The 18,336-nt window shown below is 26.9% G+C and overlaps 1 protein-coding gene across 2 annotated transcripts in view; it reads right to left on the reverse strand.

The window, feature by feature from the left end:
* Positions 1 to 519: 519 nt before the first annotated feature.
* Positions 520 to 18,336, reverse strand: part of mub (poly(rC)-binding protein mub) — a 493,744-nt gene continuing 475,927 nt past the window's right edge. The window contains exon 13 of one of the 2 annotated variants that reach the window (XM_075376032.1): positions 520 to 720. In XM_075376032.1, coding sequence (XP_075232147.1) covers positions 636 to 720 — 85 coding nt within the window. In that variant the 3' untranslated portion in view covers positions 520 to 635. The remainder of the gene's footprint in view (positions 721 to 18,336) is intronic. The other variant, XM_075376033.1, reaches the window with a different exon arrangement.

The following is an 18,336-nucleotide window of genomic DNA, read 5'->3' on the forward strand; positions in this document are numbered from 1 at the left end:
AATATGTTTACTGTTAAAATCTAAATCTGGCAGTTTTTGTAATAATGTTATTCATTTACTCAAATTTCAGTAATTTACTTTTTTTTTTAATTTCAATAATTTTGAAAGTTCTTAGGTCTTTTGACCCAAGAACTTGAAAGTCTTTTGAAAGACAGGGTTTTACTTTCATCTATTAATTAATATATTTATTTAAGAATGATTTAGTTAATGTTTGCAATTTTTATTTTTTATTAATAAATAATACTGTGCACTATCAATATTATCATTTAAAAAAACGTTATAATAACAACAATACTGATTAATAATATTAATATTTAATCAAATACCATATCATAAAAACAATGATACTCGTTCAATTAATTAAAAAATAAAAACAAATTAAGTAATATTTATTGACTTATCGATAGCAATGTATGATAAAAGAATATCCGTGAGTTTAATATCATTTTCGTTTTCTTTTTCTTGAAAGATTTATTTCTTAAATGAATATATATATATATATATATATATATACTGTGTTTATATATATTTTACATTTAAAGAACATTGCTGAAGTATATTGTATGTGTTAAAGATGGAAGTGGAGACTGCAGAGGCTGCAATGATTGATGCTGCATCTGCATCTGCGGTTGCCATTAGTGGATAGGTGCTTTAACAATATGATTTGGTGTAATGTAATGATAGCCAGGCATTGGCATACCGGCAGTCTCCATAGATATCCTGTAATCAGAAATTTATTAAATAAATATTTATATATAAAAGCGATAGATTAAAAAAATAATAAAATAAATGTTGAATGAATGAACTATGCGATTAAACATTTTATTAACTAATTTTATTTGTTAAATGAGAACTAATTTTAATTGAAATAATCTAACAATGAATCACTGACTTTTATAAAAATTACACAACATCAGAACAAAAACTGACTTTAATCTCAGAGGCATATTCCAGAAATATTACTATCACAACAGTTAAAAGAGATAAAATTCTGCATCACTTTAGGTTGTTACTGTAGATTTTCTATGACTCCATAGCATCCAAGCAGTAATAACTACAAACTGAAGCAGCAATTAAATAGGTTCTAAGATCCTTCATTAAAGTTACTTCCAACCGGTTTTAAATGCCCATACATATTCTTCTTACTGTGGTTTAATTAATTGATCGACCTCAAGTATAATAAAACAAACTAACGCAAAGCTTACAACCATTTATCAGGTAGTAAAAGCTTGCCTTTCCTTTTATTTTTATGCCCATTCTTCAAATGTTTTTGGATTTAGAAAAGATTTGTTGAAATGTTGCCATTCCAGATACTAATGCAGGATCACATAATTATAACAATAATAATATATGAATACTGGCACTGGAGTATTAATACAGATAAAGTTGTTTATAACAGTTTAATCTTCAAAGGTGTGAAGAATTCTGAACTGAGATGGGATTCGATTCACTATTTAGGCCTACGTAATAAAATGATAATAGAGTTTAATGTCAGTAAAACTAATAAATTAATTCTTGGAATTCTCATCAACTTTTAAGTTGAGCAATGATTTAATAATAATCTTTTTACTCAGATGTTACCTAATCTTCTAGTCAACAAGGGTAGTATTTTATTTTTAGAATACATCTAAACACATTTCAAGAAGAAATGGGAATAATAAAATAAATTTCTTTCACAAGTTGAACAAAAAAAGAAAAAGAAAAACAGTCATGAGGCTGAAAATAAGATCTTCCTTTGAATTAATAAGCGGTATTATTTTTTAATTATTTAAAGAATATTATAAACCAAGCAAAACCTACAAGCAACAATAAGGGTAGGTAATATTCCATCGCTTTCTCTAACCTTTATGTCAATTCTTCTGGTCCCAGACAGTATGGTATTATTAACGCCTATATGTCATTTCTGATATCAATGTATAAGATGTCAGGAATGTATGTAAAATAAACTGAATGGTCACAACTATCTATATATCATATCAGTAATCTAGTTGAATGATCTACACATTATAATCAGATACGATCACATGTTACTCATTTCTGGGAAGGTATGGCATACATGCCATTAGAACCAAAACATTTCCATAAGAAAGCCTATAGCTATTCTTAGATAGCTTTTTAATACCTAAAGGAAAGCAATTTGTTACTGTATATATTTTGGTCAGTCGATGCAAATTCATTAATCACAATATGTTGCCCTCACTTTTTATAAAGGCTATCTGCAGAAAAATTGTAGATAAAATCGATATCCATAACATAATATGATATAAAATAGTCGTTTAAGTTTGCTTTCCTTGTTTCACAACCCCTTTTTTGATACTATCCTTTTTTACTGCCTATCCCTTTTTCTTATCTTTGATCCATTCTTTCCATGCAGAATGCTCTGCAAGTTTTACGCTAACCAGATCCACAATAAAAACATAATATCTGGTACAATTAATACATTCTTTATATTTTAGTGGTTTACTGGGAACAGGCCTGACAATGAACCAATCAGAGATTTCTCTAACAGATTTCTCATCCAGTAACAGTACAAAATAAACAACCCTAACAGAATTGTGATGTTCATCGCATAAAGACAAGCTTTCCCAGTGAAACAAACCTATCTGATCATTCAAAATTTTACAACATGAAGAGATGTTAATATTATAATGCAGCTAAACATATTGACTAAGAACTAAACAATAAACAATCTTAATAACACACTATATTCATAAAACATTAAAATAAATGCAGTAAACCGTATACAAATTACTAAGTCATACAAATATATTTGCATTATTAAACCAATGCTTTTAGCACTTATGTGTTTCCACTCCAAGGGCAATATTATGAACAATAAATGTAATTTTAAATTGTTTCAAAAAGACTTTCATACGTGTGAGTTTACACAACTGTAGTTACATTAAAGTAACTACAATAGTTACTACAATAGTTATTAGTTTACAATATTATTATAAACAGCATCATCAATTTGGACATATTTAAGCAAATCAGTTTCAATCTATTTTATACGTGGACTTCTTACTTATTTATGGCAAATGGTAAAAATAGTTTTGCTTTTAATGATTCTTGTAAGAATCAAGAATTTAAATTAATCAAAAAAGTAATGGTTACTCAATCATAAAGGCAAGATAAAGTATATAAGACTATGAGAATTTAAAATTGATGAAATAAAAGTTTAATTAAGCAGGAGGTGGATGAATCAAATAGATTAAATGAATAGATGAATCAGATTAATTTAATCTAATTCATTTAATCTGGATGAATCAGATAAAATGAAAATATTATATTAGAAAATCATTTTGTTTAACAACTTTGGAAGTAAATAACAAAATGAAATCGATCAGTATTCAAAAGGTCTGTCATTAGTTTTTATTTTTCTTATCTTTTTTACGTTTTATTGGTATTAAGTCTCATCTAAATAAACTTTTTTGATACTGCTAATTAAAAGTTAGACAAAAAAACACTTACTATTATAACAAGTTATCAAAAAAAAAATAAAAGTGTTTCAGTTGATTATTGTTATACAGAAACGGTAATGAAAACAAATAACACTACCTATTACTATTTTATTAAGAATTAGGTGCAGCATTCAAATCTGGGAGGAAATAATTGGAAATTAGGGTAAGATTTTTATAAGTATCATGAAATTTTGCCATGTTATGTTTTGTTTGTTAAATGGATTTAAAAACATTTTGAACTCTTTGTTGAGGAATTATTACATTATATAAATCCAAAGATGGGTTGTTTTTTAGAACTTTGATTCAGAAAGCCTTACTTTCAGCAATTATAATGTGGAATCCCATAACCAGTCCATTTCAAATTTTGAAGAACCTTCAAAAGGTTGAAGCTTAGGTTAAGTTTTAAGGTTGAAGCTTATTCCAGTGTTTCATGTATATGATGCTGTATTAGTAATTTTAATTTTTTTTCAAAGATATGATATCCCTGAGGCTATAATTCAGAGGTATTTGTAAAATACTTCATTTTTCTACCATACATTTAACGTTAAAAATTAAATAATGTGAAGTTACAATGAACAATTTTTTTACTAAAATTTTTAAAAATATATCTTAACTCAGAAAATTACAGGTTGACATCCAAATACACAGCTCACTATTTTTTTTTTTTAACTGAGAAATGAATTTTGAAACAAATTAAAATCCTGAACCTTCTACTTGAAAGGAAAGACACTATCATGGAAGTTGTTTTTTTTTTTATTTATTACTGTAGAAGATTAGGAGGGAAGGAGATGCAACATAACCAGTAAACTACTTTTAAAAGGAATATTTACTTTTATACTCAAAACGAATTCAGTAACATTACACCTCCTTTCTACCCACATTTTCCATATTACAATAAGTTTAAAAAAATTATAAATAAAAACTACTCATAATTTCATTTGATAATTAATTCAAATTCATTTAAAATGATCTGTAACAAAGATGACAATGGGCGAATACCTGCTAGTTATAGCTGTAGGAGAATGTTACGTCTTGAACAGAAAACGAAAAAGATTAAGAGAATAATTTACTCAGAAATTCTAAAACTCTATGGCAAACAATACAAAATTTTAAACAATCTGGTTAAGCATTTTACAGATAATGAGTAAAGCCTCAGAATCGTAGCTCTAAAATTATACTCTCTTTTCAATTTACCCATAAAACCTCACAAAAATAGATCAAAATTTTGTTAAAGGAATAAACAAATTGTTTTTACTGCCTTTAAAAATGTTATAATTAACATAAAATAAAACTGTCAGTTTAAATCCGTATTCATAATTTATAAACGTATGGATAAATACGTAAGCAATAATGGAACTAAAACAAAACATCTAGAATCTACCTCAAAAAATTATTTATAAGTTTTACATATATGATGTGGCTAAAATAAAATATTATTGACACAGAAAAATACCATAAAATAAAGTCGTCCCTTGATCACCAATAGAAAATATTACAAGTTCAAGGCAAATGAATTGAAAGTACTCTAAGGAGTCAGTTAATGAAAGTATATAAAATAAATTATCCACAAATTTTTGTGATCAGTTTTAAGAAATAATTAGACCACAGTTTTTTCCTCTTTCCCTTTATGAAACAATTTCATGGAATTATGTTAAAAGATGAATGCACATAAAGTCAATAATTTCTCATAATGAATTATCTATCACAAACAGAAAACTTTTATTGGAAACATCAACCCTAAACTATCAGTTTCATCATTCTACCTCAGTTAACCTAAATAAGGTGTCAGGTATGCTATTTGTAAAACATGATCAAAACAATACAAATCATAGGGAATATATAAGTAAAAAAATGTAATTTTAATTTCTGCTAACAATAATCAACAATTTTTTGTAACATCCATAACAATTCACACTGGAAGTCCATTAAATAAAATTTTATTTATTAAACAGCAGAATAATTTATAAGAAAATAATAAATCAACTGGGATGATTAAATACACAAACAGGATAATAAAGGTTACATCAAAAACAATGATACAAATAAATATATACATATATATATATATAAAAGAACTTCTTTTTTGGCCACTATTTTATGGTTTTCAAATATGTAATAAATGGTAAGTTAAGGAAATAATTGTTAAGTTAGATTAGGAGGGAATTGGATTTAATGACATAAACTTGTTTTTTCTTTAAAAAAACAATACAACAAAAAAAATTACTAATTTTGGTTTAAAATTAATTTAACATTTACTATTATTAAATAATTAATTGAAAATTAATTATTTAAACTAAAACAAATAGTAATCTACAAAAACAATATTAATTAAATACAATTAAACATCAAATTTTCTATAGATAAATTACATTGTCCAGAAAATAATTAAAAGAATATGAAACATTTATCAAGAGATCAGGAAATTAAATTTTTGTTGCTTTATCAAATATAAATTCATCTCTTTTCCAAACCAATTACCAACCGAAGAGCAGAAAGACTTCTAACAGTATATACCATTATTTAGAACCCCAAATAATGCACTACTAAATCGCTAATAAAATCAATAACTGCTGTTGAAAATTTGTTTAGTATTTTTTACAGTAGCACAATTTTAATGTTACTAAAACTTCATTAGTAGATTAAAAATGTATTAAGTTTATTAAAAAACAGACAACTAACTTTCATTTAAGAATTTTTCAAAAGTTTATTTTATAGTTAGTTTAAATATGGTGGCTGCTAATTTAAAAAAAAAAACAAAACAAAACATTTATAAAATTAATTAATTAGAGGACCAATATCATACAAACTTGCAAGTAATAAAAGTTTTGTAGAAACACTTTAAAATAACAATGTTACCTATTTAATTAAAAAACATATATAGAAGGCTTACTTTATCCAATAAGATATGTAAATCATATTGCTATGTACCAGTTGTAATCTTGTTGTTCAAACTGACAACCATTAATTTTATGAAAAAGAAAACTTTGTCTCAATCATAGTGATTGAACAGTGGAACTATTACTTACACAAGGTTTGTGCATCTAAACTGTTAGTGTGTCCTGTGGTTATTGGGGTCCAGATGAAATCTGTGACATAGATGGGAAACTATTTACAAAAAGAAAATATAATGTAGAGAAGTTGCCAATTCAGCAACAGGTAAAGGCAGAATAACCTTTCAGGTTAGGTGGAATAAGCAGGTAAATAAAAAATGTTTCCAATTTGTGGTTTTTGATTCTAGCCATAATACCTTAATGATGCTAATTTGAACAATAGCATGTGATTAGTGGTGCTTGTTTTAATGACACACATAATCATAATTAATATTGAAATTTTTACAGATGATCGCACTGAAAATTTATCCAACATACACAAACCATTGAAAGATGGTGGAGGTCTGATCAACACAGCACAACACAAGTAATTTGATCCAAGGAAATCAAATAAACCTATTGGCTTAAAACTGAATACTTTCAAGGCTACATATTGAACACTTATAAGAGATTTTAAGTCATACAGATTACAGATGACTCAAGCTCTGAGTAACAAAAAAAGACTCAAATTTTTTGTGGGGTTAATTGACAGAACATAGATTGATGAAAACTTACTTTGCAAAATAACTATATGCTTGGTGACAGAGTTACATTCCAGCTAAATCAAAATGAAAATCATCATAATGTTTAAATATGAAGTGAGAAAATATGATTGTCGAACATGTGCAGGGTTCACCAAAGATAAATTTTGTATGGTCTAATTTTTTTACAATAAATAATCCTTCCTTTTTACAGAGCCAAATGTAAGTAATATCAATTACAAAAAATGATATCAACAGAGAATTTATTTTTTAACAAGTTACGCAGCATTAAATAACAAAATAAGATTATCTCTTATTCTGATCTGGTATAACTCTGAAATAATGGGTTAACAATTTGGCCTTAGTGATCACCTGATTTAACACATATGGAATTCTGCAAATAGGACAGATTAAAAACAATGATTTACTCTAACCTATTCCTGAAAATCTGGATGAGCTGTAAGTTTGAATAACCATGAAATTATTCATGATCCGTAGGATTTGGGATAAAATCTTGGAGAATACAATGTTGCACAAGGTCCATTTTAAGGACCGATCAGTTATTACTATTTTTACTGGAATCAGATGTGTAATACAAAAAATTTAATAAGGGTTTATTATTTTTTTTAATAATTAAATGTAACTTTTAATAGGTTAGTTAGATAAACTAAATTTTACAATTTTTACATATTATTGTATTTCTAAATAATTTATTTAAAAGCTATTTTTTTTCAAATTTTAACAATTTTTCTTTTAAATAAGCCAGCACTTGCTTTGTTCATTCTGGCAAATGAAGCCAAGAAACCTCTCTCATCTGATAACAAAAACAAAAGAATAATAATACAAAGTTGTCCACAGTTGATACAGTACACTTTCAAACTTAAAAACTGTCAACAAACTCATTACCTTTTATTTACTACAGTGAGAAAAACAGGTGGACAAACTAGACACAAAAATGGATGTTTCTTACATATTCTAACCAACACAAAATATATGTGCCAGTTTGATACGATTATTTAAAAAGAGCTGTTTTTTTATAACTAATTTATAAATTTGCAATAATTTTTTAATTTGCACAATTGCAAAACCTGCTTCATTTTTGAAGTTAAGGATTTGTAATGAAATATATGAAAATATTATATTTACAAAAAAAAAATAGACAAAACAAAATACTTAAAAACAATGCAAATCTTTTTAACAATATCATATTTATTTTGGAATCCCTTGAACTCATGATAGACTGAAATCTGGAATTTTAAAAATTGTTCATATTATTATTTGTATTTTGTTAAAAATTATGTATTATTTAGACACAGTTAATTTTGACTTTGTAAGATCTCTTGATAATATTTTCATATCATCTAAAACAATCATAAAATTTAATAATGAAATTAAAAATAAGATACTTATAGAAAAATTGAACTAACGAAAATATTTATCTGGTGTTTAATTATGTGTGACAGAGCTTAAGCTTCACAAAAATGCGAAAAGAAAACAACAGATTATTGATTAAAATTATTCCCTAAATCAAAGACTAACCTGAGGAAAAGGTACGGGTAAGACAGAAGAGCTATGTTTAAACTAATCAGAGGCTGCAAAGCCTCTCATATACACAAGTTTGTTAATAACAAACTTATAACTTACAAGATTGTTAATTAGTTGTATATATCAGCATTAAATATTCATACAATACTTCCTTAAGATATGATCTTTGTTTTTTTTTAACTAAAGGCATTATGATTCTCCAATAGCATTTTATGCCCCTCGTACCCTTTTCAGCATTGACTATCTACAATTTTGTAAATAATTACAACCAACTTTGAATAAAACAGTCATTGAATATATATATATATATTTATCTAGCAGAAGAAAAAGAGAAACCACTTTAATTAACACACACAGTGAACATTAAAAGTTAAGGCAGCTCTTTGAGGAAAACAATAATAATGAAAAGGAAGATAAAACAGGTACAAATTGATAGTGATGTTGACTGTGTGGCAAAAAACTGTTATTTATTATTGTTAAGAAAGTAGAGAAAAAACTAAATTATTTCTAATAGTGAATTGTTTAGCCTGAAAATGGCTACAGGAGAATAAAATAATTAAATGCTATAAATTTTTTTTCAAATCTTGAAACATTATGTTTCAATTTTTCATGATGGCTACTTCCTTAGATTTTTAAAGTACTGTAGAACGAACCACCAGGTTTATAAGTAATGTAATTTAACTTAATATTAAAATCTTATAATTAAAAATAAATACAAAATACATAAACCAAGTATTTAAAACTGGACCTAAAGAAATAATTCATAACAAAATTGTTATTACAAATTTGTGAAGCTGTCACACATAATTTAATTAGTTACCTCTACATTTAAAAATTATTATCTTTTTAATTAATACATATTTTCTGAACTAATAATTAAAAAAAATAATAATAAAATAAAAAAGGGATAACAGTGGAAATAAGGTGATAAAAAGTAATAAAAACTTAGAGAGATATATGATAAGAGATAAGATGGGATTAGTGTGCTTACCGGATATCAGCTGTCAATAACCTGAACCAATAGGGATCCAGGAAGTTGGTTCTTGAGGTGTAGGAAGAAGTTGGCCATCTCAATCAATCAATCAAATCAAATCAATAACCAACCAAACAATCAGTATTAAAGGATCCAAAATGAAAACATCAATCAACACAATCAATAAATAAATAAAAATAAAAATAGTAATGATTGATGACTTTGATTGCTGGTTATGGTTTATTTATTTAATTTTTTAAAACTTTATTTTGTAATGAAGAATTGGTGTGGATTATCTTCTCCAAGGATTCTGGAACTGGAACGGCTCCGGTATCTAGGATTCAGCTCTGGAAACGGCTTGCAACTGGTATCTTATTTTATACTAAGTAATAGATAATTAAAGATTTTTAAGTACCAACAAAAGTAAATAAATAAAATAAAATTATACAATTCAAAAGTTTAATTATAAAAACCAAAATGTTGAGTATAACTTGTTTTCATATTAATACATTAAACACTTAAGTTACATATTAAAACGCAAATGCAGTTAAGTAAATATCTGAAAAGTACTTTAACAAAAAAATTTAATGTAACATCTAACTAATGATTTTCATTTTAAAAAATTCAGACTGAAAAATTAATCTTGTGCAAATGTAACTGGCAAATCTCAGTAATCCTCACCATGATCACTTAAGCAATTTGTGTCCTACTTATTCAGCAAATTAAAATACAACATGGGCTTCACCTGAAAGCCCTTTATGCAATTTGGGAAATGCTTAACTATGATTATTAGATTACATATTATGTACAGTCAACTTTGAGGATTCTTGGAAACGGATAGTCAGATTTTTATAAAGTGAAAAAATTTGGTCTTTTAAGGTTTTGGGTTTATTGATTGCCTCTAAAACTTATTGTTCATCTTTTTTGAGATTTATTAAGTGAATCCTAAAGAGATCCTGTTTTTTTTTACCTCTAAAGCCAAAGGCTTTTCTTTGACTTACAAAGTTGATAAACAGATTGTTTCAGATTTTGAAGTATTAAACATTATCATTATCTTTTAAATGATTTTACCAATTTTGAAATCAAAATATTTTAGTTTACATTTTTTATACTTTTAACAAAAATGTGACATATTAGTAACTACACTACAAGGAAGCCACAAGGTAATGTGTAGACGCCTTACAGAGCTATGGATTTTTAAATTTAATCGCTTACATATCTTTTCATAAAATGCCTAATAAAAAGGTTTGGTGAATTCATTTGCAACACTATGATGAACTAATGCTTCAACATTTGAAACAATCTGGTTATGGATTTTATCAGTTAAAATAATGCAGTTGGAATCAGATCTCTAAAAATAGGCTAATTTTTTTAGATTTAGTTTTAAAAAAAATCTCTCAAAAAGCAACGAAAATGTTTTAAAAGATAATTAACATGCACAACATAACAGAGACAGTTTTCAGTTTTTTTTTTTAATTTATAATTAATGAAATGCTTATGATATATTTCTATGATGTTAATTTTCTAAAAAAATATCAAGTAATAATTAGCTTAACACCATAATGGTTCCTTAATTTTAATTAATCTATTTTGCTCAGCTCTATTTATTTTAATTATTGTATAGAAACATACAATCACATATATATCATTCACTATGCCTTTTTTAATCTATAACAATAGAACTCAAGTTGCAAAAATTAGTTATTCATCTTATAAATCCAACTACTTACAGAAATTGGGGATTATAATTTATTAATAATATATAAAATCTAATATAAACTCAAAAGAATATTTTCACATATCATTCACTACATCATCTTCCACACTAACATATCATTTAATGTGTTACTTTTAATGTTACTGGTACTTTCTAATATTAGTCAATCAATATCACTACCATTTATTCACATTTTAAAAGAAAAATAACATACTCCAACAACCACTGAAAAATATAAATGTCAAAACCCTACAACAAACAAAAAGCTGGTTATTGAGTGACATCTTGGTGTAATTTACTGCCAAGTATTAACAAATAATTCACCTAATAATATTTTAATTGCATTTTCTACAAGGATGCAGCCAATACTAATATGTTTCCAAACGATTTAAAATTAGCTGTGCATGGCATACTGATGTTGGATATATACATTGTAAACCATTAAAAGTGTAACTTCAATGTGAACCAGCTTCTTGATTACACTGAATGAAGTGGATCATGCACGTTTGCAATTATGGCAACCTTTCTTAAAAACAATCAATTTTGTTTGAAAATATGATATAACATTTTATGAAAAGTATAAACAATAAAAAACTACATGAAAATTAAAAGTTAAACTTCCCATATATTTTATATAAATCTTCAATTCAATATTTTCAGCTTTTTTATCAAAAATATTTATTAATATGTTTTTGAGTTGTAGTAATACTGTTATGAACAAGAGCTATGGGTATTACCAGTTAAATTCTAAGAAACTAACTGTGAACTATATTTTTAACAATAACTACAGATCGTTATATCTAAAAACTGCCAAAGTAATTGTGAAATGTTGCATTACCAAGCTTTGCCAGAAAAAATGTTTATAAAACTAGCTACACTATAACTATTTTTTATTGTTCTTTTTCATTATATACCTTGATGTACAATTTCTTCCCAACCCACCTGCATTTTTATACTGAGTTGCATTGAACTTAAATAGTTTTACTGGACATAAAATTATATTTGAATTTTGTTGTGTTAATTCAATAAGAAATGTAACATCAAACCTCTCTAATACATCCATTGGGAAATGATTCTTAACGCTGGGAAAATAATTATAATATTGTAATTCCAATAAAGTGTAAAATTTACATAATACAGAGCGTTCGGAAAGTTCCTGTGTACTGGAATTATGGAAAGGTAATGATGACAAAATTTTCTTAATTACTTTGTATTTGTATTTCATTATTTTATAGAAACGGACATTACAGTAACTAGAGTAGTAAAAGGTGTTGAAAATTATCTCCAACATCAACACAACATATGTATTACATTTATATTTGTATTTAAATTTGTTTTCAAACACTTTAACCAACTGATGTACTGTAATATCTTGTACATATGCCGTTAGTTTGGTTTTTAGTTCATGAATTGTGTCTAGTCTGTTGCGATGCACTGCTTGTTTCACTGCCCCCCACAGACAGTAATCTGAAGGAGTAAGATTCGGAGATCATGACAGCCACAAAATCCTTGAAATGATTTGTTCACCAAAGACATTTCTTAAGAGTCATTGACATGTTAGCTGTGTGCACTGTGGTATCATTTTGTTGGAACCAACTGTAATTGATTTCCATTTCTGTTAACTAACTATTGAACTTTGTTAAAACAGCACAATTAATGATCACTGTTAACTGTATTTTCAAAAAAGATTGGATCCACAATGCACATTCTAGTCGCATCAACTCTCTCTAAGTTTCGCTTCATGTAAAGATGGCTTGTATAATTTATGGAGGTTGGTTGTCAACCACAGTTGTGAATTTTGTGAATTAATATACCATCCCAGATGAAACCATGCTTCATCTGCAAAAAACGTAATGCTAAGGATACCTACAAAATTTTAAATCTTACAATAAAGCATTTAAACTATTGACAATAATTTAGTCTTTTGGCATAATCTGTAGGTTTCAGTTTTTGAACACACATTACTTTGTAGGGGAAAGATTTCAGTTTTTTTTTACAACTTTATAAGCAGTAGTAAGTTTGATATTTTGCTGCTGTGCTAACTTATGCAACGAATTTGATTGACTTTCGACCATAGCATCCGAAATATCAAGCAGTTATTGTTCATTTCATTTAGATGGTCTCCCACTTCAATCAGTGTCTTCAACAGAGCCTGTTGCCCAAAATTTTTCAATAAGAGTTCGAACTGTAGTGCGATGATGAGGAACAAGAGAATTTGGAAAATTTTCAGAAAACTTGTGCTTCACTAAATCAGTATACTTGTCACCTTCACAAAAGATGTGTTTAACAAGAAAAATTCGCTACTCTACCGAAAGAATCATTGCATTTCTTGATTCTGATAAACGAAACGAAGCACAATCAATCAATCACAACTTAACAACTGACGTTTTGGTTTATTAATGGGCAAAGCCAAACAAATCCACAGGGCAACAAACTTAATGCTGAAAGAATAGAATGCACCACATATTTCTAAAGCATACTGCACAGTGACTTTCTGAATGCACTGTAGTTAATGGGGGATTGAGGGATGTTTAATCCTTCATATATTGACAGAATGAAATCGATTCAATCAGTAAAAATAAATTGTTTTACTCCAAATATACAATAATCATTTGTAGTTTTAAAGTTAAATCACAGTAATTTCTTATTATCTGTAATGGAGGAGTGAAAAAAAGATACAAAATGTACTGCTACACATTTTAGTCCACTTCATATTACAAATCATAAGTATTTCATTATAAAATCTATCAGCTGAATTAAATAACTGCATACTGTATATATAGTGTCCCATTTAAAGACTTTCAGGACATGTTCTACTGGTTAAATAACTGCATACTGTATATATAGTGTCCCATTTAAAAACTTTCAGGACATGTTCTACTGGTTAAGTTCATATATACATAGGTCTGGAAATGCTTTGTTTTTGAGTTACGATTAGGAATTCCAGCTGGATTTCAAATCTTCTAATAAAAAGAAGCCCTACTTTAATTTTTAGGACCCGAATTAAGGAGTAAAATTGGTGGTTTCTTATGTAATTTGAGATAGAAAGTAGGATTACACAGGCCCAAGAACTTTTAGTCCAATAGTTTTAAAAATAAGATGCAAAATATAAAATTTGATGTTGAAAAACAAGTTTTTTATAGGTTTGTGGTAGAACAGCTTTGTTAAATGACCAATAAATGCAAAAGATTTAGTAACAAATCTTGTAGAAAATTTCTGAGAAAATTAATGTAAATACAACCAATAAAAAGTAGATAAAAACTTTTAAAAATCGGTTTCTTACTGAAGGAAAATAGGCAAAAAATAGACAGAAAATCGTATTATTCTTTCTGTACTTAATAAACATTTTTTTAAACATTCTTCGGAGTATCAGCATTTACGAACAAAAGGGTGATTTTGTTCAATTATGTTCATTTTATGTTGAACACAAAGTAAATCATCACCTTAATGGTGAACATTGTGTGACTCCACATATATAGCCAAGGCAGTAATACAAGGCAAATTTCATGTCGCACTATTTGTAAAACACAAAGTGTGGTGCATCCTATGGAAAGAAAATCTTTATCCTTTCTGCCTGTAGAAAGTTCAAAATTTGTAACCAACAGATTACCACCAAGCAGTTAAACTTCTGTCACTGGCTTCTAGACAATGCTGGTAAGGTAAATTCAATTTTACTTACTGATAAAGCCACTTTTATGAGAAACTGAGTCTTCAATTCTAATGATAGTCATTTATGGAGCGAAGACAATACATATGGTACTGTGGAAATTAGTTTCCAACATAAATTTCACATTAACATTTGATATGGCACTATTTAAGCCAAAATTCTGGGACCATTTGTTTTCAATGAAAACCTTATGGGAGATACATGCATTCATTTCTTGAAAAATAATTTGCCGGCTCTTTTGGAGGATCTACCTCTACAAATTAGATTAATAGCTAAAAATCACTTGAATGCTAATTTCTTAAACTGGAATACACATGGTGGACCAATCACTTGGCCACCACCATCACCTGACTTATCGTCATTAGATTACTTTATTTGGAGCATATGAAAACGAGAGTATACAACAAAAAATTAATATTAAGTATTAGGTGTGAGTGGTAGTATTTCAGCCTTTCATCCAGAGGTCCCAGGTTCAAATCCAGGCATGGCATTTTCACATAAACTACAAATCATTCAGCTCATCCTCTGAAGCAGTACCTAATGGTGGTCCCAGAGGTAAAAAAAAAGAAATACTAAAGAAAAGTTACTCATTAAAAAACGAAATGTTATGGAATTTATACAAAATAATCCTGAGATGATACAGAAAGCCACCAGAAATACTTTTTGTTAGGCAGAGTGCTGTGTACACTGTAAGGAGGGAATTTTGAATAATTAATATAACTAAAGTTTGTTATTATGTTTCCATTTATCAATTCATGCGTTTTATTTTTTTGTTTTGCTATATTAAGAAAATAATATTTATTAAGTACAGAAAGAATAATACAATTTTCTGTCTATTTATCGTGTGTTTTACTTCAATAAAAAAACAGTTTTTAAAAGTTTTTATTGGCTGTATTTACATTTTCTCAGAATTAAATTTTTTACAAGTTTTGTTACTAAATCTTCCATGTTTATTAGTAATTTAACAAAGCTACTGTACTACAAAACTGTAAAAAAATTTGATTTTCAACAATGAATTTTTTATTTTACATTGGATATCTTTAAAACTACTGGAGTTACAGTTCTGGAACCTGTTTTATCCTATTTCCCAAACTCAAATTGCATAAGAAACCACCAACTTTACTCTTTAATTTGGGTCCCAAAAATTGCAGTATGACTCTTCTTCTTCTTATTAGAAGTGCTGAAATCCGGGAGAAATCTTTTGCTAGCAATATCTATGTTTACATGAACTTTTTTCATTATTTTCACCCATAGAATATGTCCTGAAAATTTCCCCCTCTCTTCGTGTATATATTTATATATATATATAATTTTTTTTTTCTAAAATTAATTCTTTCAAGACCCATATCACCTCTGTACTAATAAATATATAATATAAATCTACTTGATCCAACCAAGTATAGAATTCTGTCTACTAAATTCAAATTCTATAATCTTTAATTTAATAAAATGCAATGATGAATTATTTTTAATGATGTTTTCAATGAAGAAACATACGATTTGTAATGTGTTGTGTTAAATTATAAAAAATGTACTTTATCAAAAACTATGATATTAAGGGATAACGTTTTGTGTGATCTACAGGTACTAAGTTCATCTTTTGCTTGAAACAACTGCAATACCTAGCTGTTACGTTCTTTTGTAAATACAATATACCACCTATTTTAACCTTGGATGCAGCAGACATATAAGGTGTGATTTAAAATGCAACTGTTGAAAAGTTTACTTTTTTATTTTTGTAATATTTAATAGGATTTCTGAACATAATTAGTAGATATCATGAACATTATTTGTTATTTTTTGGCTCAAATAAACATGCTGTTATTTTTATACTTTTACTTAGCATGTTGTCTAGCATTACAATTAACTATCACACTAAACATTTCTGTAAATTAACAAAATCACCTATGAACACGCATAATATCAAGGTTTTTTATACTTACCAATTTATTTTCAAACGCACTGATTCATCAACAGTAGCAAAATCATATATCAGGTATTGCATTAATACTGTTAAAATGATACTGATAAATTTTGAACTCACAATGAATTAATTAAATTAAATTGGCTCATCTGTTTTAGCAATTATTGTTACCGGTATTAAATTCAGTTGACCACAACTATCAGTTTTTACATACAATGATGGTAATGCGTTATGCAATATATTATTTTATACCTTACGATGAATCCAGAGATATAAAAAACTTTATAAACGTTTTATTAAGATTGCTACTTTGATGTGTTCATACATGATTTTTGTTAATAAATTATTACTGATATATCTGTATTGTTATACATGTATTGATGTTTTTAAAATCTTCCTATAATGTACACTGAAGGTACAAATGTTTAACCTTCCTTTCATATACAGTTGTGCCATATTAATTTTTTTTTTTGTGTAGTAACGGACTAGTAAATGACTGAGTTTCATGAGTCATTAAAGATGACAATCACTTGAATTAGATACTGAATGTTACTTATGAATACAATTCACATGATTTACAAGACTTTATATACTGTAAGAACTTACAGTAAAGAAATTCCACCAAAAATACAACAGATTTAAATTTTGGTAAAAGGAGATTCTTACTAATCCTCCAGCACCAAAACTACCCCTCTGTTATATAATAATTAACCACAAAAAAAATCAATAAAATACATATTTCCTTTTTTCTAACTATCTTAGCTTTAACAGGCTTGATATTACATTTACATATTAAATATTTATAATAATTATTAGATATTAATAGATTATCATTAATATTAAATATTTACAAAAGATTAGCAAGATAAATTTTATGTAATACTACTAACTTATGATTAACCAAAATAACCAAAGCTAGTTAAGAGAAATTTCTTGACTATATTCAATAAATAGACATCCCATCAAAGAACTTTACTATTATTGCTCCTAGGATTAATATAAATTAATTTTTACTTCTAATTTTAAAGCATAACTGCCCTAATTTTTCATTTAATTGTTATGGTAAGAATATTAATGATTAATTTTAGTTTTCATAAAGAAAAAATCATTTAATTTTTAGGTGATGTTTAAAAATTACTTTGCAATTTTTAGGTGACATTTTTTTTACAGAGAAATTAAAATGTCTGGTATCATAATAATTTCTTTTATCAATGAAAATACTAATGTAATTACTGTATAATTTTAATTAAAAACTTGACTTTTCAAAAAGTAAAACAAAATTTAATATAACAAAAAATAATGAACTAAATAATTTTAAATAATAGAAAACAAAATTCATTAATATCTGGTCTTTTTATATCCAGAAAAATAAAATTCAATTTCAAACTTGCAACAGTATAAAGTATGCAAACCATTCAAAACTAAATTTGATGAACTAACTACCAGAAAACAATTTCAACCCTTCACAATACAGAAAA

The sequence above is a fragment of the Lycorma delicatula genome, chromosome 9 (assembly GCF_047948215.1).
Source record: "Lycorma delicatula isolate Av1 chromosome 9, ASM4794821v1, whole genome shotgun sequence".
NCBI classification, from domain to species: Eukaryota; Metazoa; Arthropoda; class Insecta; order Hemiptera; family Fulgoridae; genus Lycorma; species Lycorma delicatula.